The sequence below is a fragment of the Halyomorpha halys genome, unplaced genomic scaffold (assembly GCF_000696795.3).
Source record: "Halyomorpha halys isolate HHAL.00 unplaced genomic scaffold, Hhal_1.1 Scaffold760.1, whole genome shotgun sequence".
NCBI classification, from domain to species: Eukaryota; Metazoa; Arthropoda; class Insecta; order Hemiptera; family Pentatomidae; genus Halyomorpha; species Halyomorpha halys.
The window spans coordinates 718,024-724,168 of NW_027106953.1; the positions used below are offsets into that span (position 1 = coordinate 718,024).

At 31.6% G+C, this 6,145-nt stretch overlaps 1 protein-coding gene across 1 annotated transcript in view; it reads left to right on the forward strand.

Annotated features, from left to right (window-relative positions):
* Positions 1–973: 973 nt before the first annotated feature.
* The window catches only part of LOC106685963 (uncharacterized protein DDB_G0283697), a gene marked incomplete at its 3' end in the record, with an annotated part of 18,264 nt that continues 13,092 nt past the window's right edge, over positions 974–6,145 (forward strand). Inside the window, 3 exon segments of the mRNA XM_067045246.1 lie at positions 974–1,337; positions 1,414–1,621; positions 1,704–1,803. Coding sequence (XP_066901347.1) covers positions 1,195–1,337; positions 1,414–1,621; positions 1,704–1,803 — 451 coding nt within the window.

The window sequence follows — 6,145 nt, forward strand, 5'->3', positions numbered from 1 at the left end:
ATAATAAATCTTGTCAACCTACAGTTAATTTTTGTAGGGAGTTCTTGTCAAAAGTGAGGTAATGAATTCAACAAGTACAGATAAGATGCAACTAGACTTTATGTAAATCAATCTGGATGATTTAAAATGCTTTCTTTCGTCCACAAAATATGAATTTATGGAGGAGAAATATGAAATCCGATTTCACCAGTATAATTCTTGAGTGTAGAAGCTCAGAAAGCACTAATATGGAAATTAAAATACATCGGACTGAAAAATATTGAGGCTTCATACTGCCGATCATTTATTATGCTCGTAATTAATGGATAAGGTAAAATTTTACCATAGAAAAAAATTCGGAATCCCCATCATGAAAACCCTTAAGTAGTGTTATAGCTTTGTAAGTTTCTGGCAGTTTCTTCTGAAACGGTTGAGAAGTGTAGTTGCTAATTTATAAAAATTATTTCACTGATTATAAACTTAATTCATTACAATTTGACTTTTATTGTTTGTTTTTTACTTAAGCTTCATGACTCATTGTTTAATGAAAAAAAATCAATAAAACCTTGATTTAAATTATTTCTTACGTACATTCATGATTTGGCCCATAGTGTGAACTATTAAAACTTCCCTAACCACTAGAACTTCATCGTTCCTAGTAAAGGGACCTCAAACTAGAATAGCTCGAAAAAAAAATTCTTGTTTTGAATATTGTAATATTAATATAAAAATTAGTTAAATTTTTAGTTTTGTAGTTCCAACATAGTGGCAGGACCCGCAACTCAGAAAAACTCTTGATGATAAGAGAGTACGAACTAATATTTTCTCATTTTATTACACATTAAAAAATGTATATAATATGTTAGCTCTGTTTTGCGTTCATTGTTGTCCTAGACATTTAATTTCGATTGTTATTATAAAATAACCTTTAAAGTTTGAATTAATAATTAGAATTTTCAGTTTTGTACATCTTCATATATTACCACTAACAGTAAGTATAAAAAAAGAATTGAAATATCTTCTTATCATAACCACACTGTTGGTTTTCTAATCGATTATTGTAATCGATGTTTTATCTTATCAGCCGTTGTTTGTTGATATGTGGTTCCGGTGTTTATGAGTCATCATTGCACCACAGTTGCAATCAGTTTGTTGTGATGGCTGTCTTCAACTAAGTGTTAATTTTGTTTAGTAGTATTAACTATCAAAGACAAAATGGATCAGCTAAAAGAAAAACTTAAGTCAGCTGAATGTCCTTCAAATTGGGGCTTAGCTGAAATCAAGGATAGGAAACCGGCAACTTTCATTATTGATAAACTTCTTGAAAAAGAAGAAGAGATTGCTGAACCTTGGGTTCAGTAAGTATATATATACTTTTTCTGTTCACTATTAAATTTTAATCTAATAAATTTATATATACTTCTGCGGTTTTAGTGTTTGCATTAATCTTACCATTGCATATTTGCATTCTGAAAATAATGATGTTACAAAAGCAATAACAGTTTTAAAGGAATGCGATAGTATACTTAATTCTACCACTAATGATTTGATAGTTAAATACAAACCTGCTTTTCTGAGTGTTTATAATGCATCTAGAGCAAGTATTTTATCGTTGTCATCGACCTCATCTGAAGTTAAAATGGTAAATCTATGATTTGATGATTCAATAAAATTGATATTTTATAATTCAGCTATTAGAACCTTAATGGCAATAAGTTTTTTAGTTTTTAGATAAAGTAGCACGAGTTGAAGATTTTGATGTTCCCAATCAAGCTGCAATTCTTGCGATAAAAGCCAATGTTTTCTCAGAATTTGGAGTATCAGGTATATCTCTTATTTTTCCTGATCTATTATGTACTCTTACGTTCTACTATACCTAACCTCCGTATTGCCTTCAGACCTCACAACACCTGTCTAATATTTATACTAAACTAAAAGACACTATCCCTCCTCTACACCGATCACATACATAGTATATATTCATTTTATGTGTAAAATTATTCTGTTTATACTTTCTTTTTTTATTTTTCTATACTTACTGTGGTTGTTATCTTGTTCTGTTTTTAGCCCTGAAGAAGGCTAAAAACTCTAGCCGAAACGTTGGCACATTAAAAATAGGTTAATCAAACTTATTTGTGTTTTTCATTGACCACACCCCAACCATCTTCTCCTCGTTCATCATCCACGGTCAACTATCTCTCATAATTATTATGTGCTTACTTTTTAACTTTCACTTAGTATTATTTATTGTTATATTCTTAGCAATATGGGCCATTTTATACTAAATAGCAAAGACTGGGTTATATTCCGTGAAATTGATAGATCTCCTTCCACTCTTTCCCCTTCACTTGTGTCCAAATTTCATTTTCAACCTACTATAGGTTTTAGCTACATTTTTAACATTGTTATTATTATTTCAGGATTTTTCTTACTTAAGATTTAGCTAAAAATTGCACTTAATCAGGCAAGGTGCGGTTGCATTAATTGGTTTGAGTAAGAACAAAATAAAAAATTTTCCTTCAATTTTAGCAAGATTTTATAACTTACCAGAGTTACGGGGAGTATATGTCTTGTTCCTTAACATTCCTCAACTGACCTTGCTTAATAGTGTCAGCTTGTTGATATATTAACCTCTGAATAATTTACCACTAATTTCGTTGTTTGAAATTGGTTTTTGAATTTCCCTGCTTTTATGGTTTTCAAATTATGGGGTCTGACACTCCCCTTCTACCTACATCCTCCTCAAACAATGTCCCAGACTCAGACTTTAATAGGTTAAAAATGAGCCTAGAAAAGTTTAATTTCTAATACTCACTAATTTTCAACCAATGCTTGTAATTCCGAGCAGCACAGCTTTCTGCAGTTCACTCGTTCACTTAAAGTCAGTGCTGCATGCAGACTATGTCTCAGCTCTGTCTCAATGAGGAAATACTGGGCTGCAGCTTGGCCACGAGTTGGTCTAACTATCTATCATAACCTTGACTGAACTTATCATAATCTGATTAATTGTTCATTATTATAATTATTCTTATATTTTTTGTTTGGCCACTTTTATAGGATCTGATGCAGTCGAATTTCCTTAGTGATTTTTTCTACTTCCATCTTAAAGGCAATTCAAACTAAACCAATTGGGCACAGTGTAGTCATACTTTGTGGTGACGACTTATAAATTTACTTTTCCTTAAATCCTATTGATGCCTCCAATCCCATTCTTAAACTACAAGAAAACATTAACAGAATAAGAAGTTGGGCAACCTACAATAAACTTACGTTAAATGCTGAAAAGTCTTAGATGTCATAATCGGATCTCACTCTCTCTGTAAATCTATCCCAGGACCTCTCAACCTTATCTTCAACATGTCTCACTCCACATGTCAATAAAAAACCATGAAGTGAATTCTGACCAAACTCTTATCCTACGGGGTGTGGCAGAAAATCCATCTGGAATCCATCAGGTAACCCTTTGCTGTTGTGCTTGATAGAGCACGTGTATCAGCAGAAAGTTTCAACTCTTTCCGTTTTCTATGTGATTTTTGTGACTGCAATTAGTGAAGTTATGTTTTGATTGTTTGTCATACTTAATGAATAGCAGAATTTGGAGCAACGTTGTGCCATTAAATTCTGTGTTAAGCTTGGAAAATCGGCTAGTACAACATTTGAAAAGTTAAAACAGGCCTATGGGAAACATTCTTTATCCTGAGCTCAAGTTTTTTGCTGGCACAAATCATTTTTAGAAAGCAGAGAACATGTTGAAGATAAACACCGTTCAGGGAGGCCTTCAACTTCAAAAACCGATGAAAACATTGAACATGTGAACACTCTTGTGAGATCAGACCGTCGTTTAACATTAAGAATGTTAAGTGAACTTGTAAATTTGAATAGATTTACTATTCATCAAATTTTGACTGAACATTTGCACTTGTGAAAGGTCTGTGCTAAAATGGTGCCAAAAAAAATTCACAATTCATCTGAACATTAGAAAAAACAAGTGTCATATCTTGATCTTCTTGACAGAATCACAAATGAGCAAGATTTATTTAGCCGTGTAATCACAGGTGATGAATCATGGATTTTTGAACATGATCCTGAGACCAAGAGGTAAAGTGAGTAGTGGCACACTGGAAACTCCTCAACCAAAGTAAGCTCGAATGACCAAATCGAAAATCAAATCAATGCTCATTTGTTTTTTATGACAGAAGAGGAATTGTCTACAAAGAATTTGTTCCTCCAGGATAAACTGTTAACCAAGTTTTTTATAAAAACGCCCTTGGAAGGCTCAGAAAAAGGGTCATTCGTATGAGACCAGATATTGCAGGCAAATCAGGCATCCTAAAGAGTGTAATGGACATGCTGAAGACCATACCGGTTGAAGACTTTAGTGCTGCTACAATAGTGGGAACAACGTCTCCATCAGTGTGTAGCTGCCCAAGGGAACTACTTTGAAGGGGATAACATTGATGTTTCAAAACTTAAAAACTTTGGTAAATAAAAAATGAGTCTCATTACTTTTGTGCCACACCTTGTAGAATCATACATCTATCAAATTTCCCATCGAACCATAACTACCCTAAAGAACATAATTCAATAGAATCCCCTATCTCTTTCCACTTAAAACCTGCCAACTCTCAGTGTCCTCTCTTGTTTCCCCCCACTTTGGCTATGGCTGCCTAGTATACAGTGGAATCTTGGATGAACTCAAAACTAAACTTAAATATCTCATTAATTGCTTGAAAAGATTTGTTTTTAGGATCACTAGAGAGACGCATATAACCCAGTATAACGCAGAGTTGATGTAGCCCTATCTTTTCTTCTGATGCCAGTATTTCCTAGCTTCCTTCCTATTCCAAGCAATTAGAGTTCAGGGTTATTATTTATCTTAGGTCTTCCAGAAAGGCACCAAACCATTGTTACTTGACCAGAGTGTACATCAATAACTTGAAGTTACTTGAAAAGTGGCGGAGGTGACTGATTCCCAAACCTTTGTTTATAAATGAATTGCCCATAAATTCTACAGAGTTTTCTCTCTTTTGTTATTCTTACTAATTTACAGTGCAAGACAACTTTATTATTACAGAAATATGAACTATTAAACGATTTTGTTATTAAATAATAAATTATTTTGCATTAAATAACTGCCCAAAAGCATCCAAAACCCAAATACTATACCCAAATATCAGGTTATCAATGTACACTATAAGGGATCTAGTCCCAGAATAATAAACTATTTTTTTTTTCAAATATGAAGAAAATTTTCAGGGTTGCTGTAAAAAAAAACTATTTATTTTCTGAAGTTTCTCCCCAATATGCAGGGCTTTATCAGGGCTAAAAAGATTTAAAAACAACTAAGAACATTTTGAAATAGTAAGATATTAAAGTACAATATGGAAAATTAAAGTAGGGTTAATATTATCTAAAAATATGTGAAAAGAAAATTATATACAAATAAAACGAAGGAAGAAATAAAATAGTATTATTATAAAATAAACATTGATAAGAATAAAAAAAAAAAAAATTACGTGAACTATAAGGTTAAAAATGTACAGGAGATGCAATACAACCAAAAACAGAAAAGTAGATATAAGAAAACAAAATTTAACACTACTAAAAGACGGAAAATAAAGAAGTAAGTTGAGATTAAATAAAGGTCGAGAAAGCATAAATCAAATAAAATTAATAATAATAATAATGAGTGAATAAAGAACAAATCAGGACCACCTACCTGTTCAAGTTGATAGCTTTACAGACTTTGACAATAAATCCAGAGTGTGCTGGAGTGGGAGGTGACCATTAACGGTTTTATTTTTATTTCAAATACGTTGTGTATATAAGAAAGAGGTATAAAAATATGATGAAAAATAAAAAATAATACAAGAAAGATTTATAAAAATATGATGATTATAATAACTATTAGAATTTTCTAATAGAGAATAAACTAGATGATTACTAAATTACGTAACTAATAATATTTGCCGATAGAAAATATAGTTAGGATAATAAAATGAATGTAATATATGTATAATACAATAATTTTAAAATAAGTAAGTAAAGAATATTAATTAAAGTTGAATTAAAAAGTTGAGATAAATGTCGGAAAATAAATATTTGTTAACTATTTTTGTTCTTTTTGACTGCAATCCTGACCATCTTCATATTTGAAATTTTATGT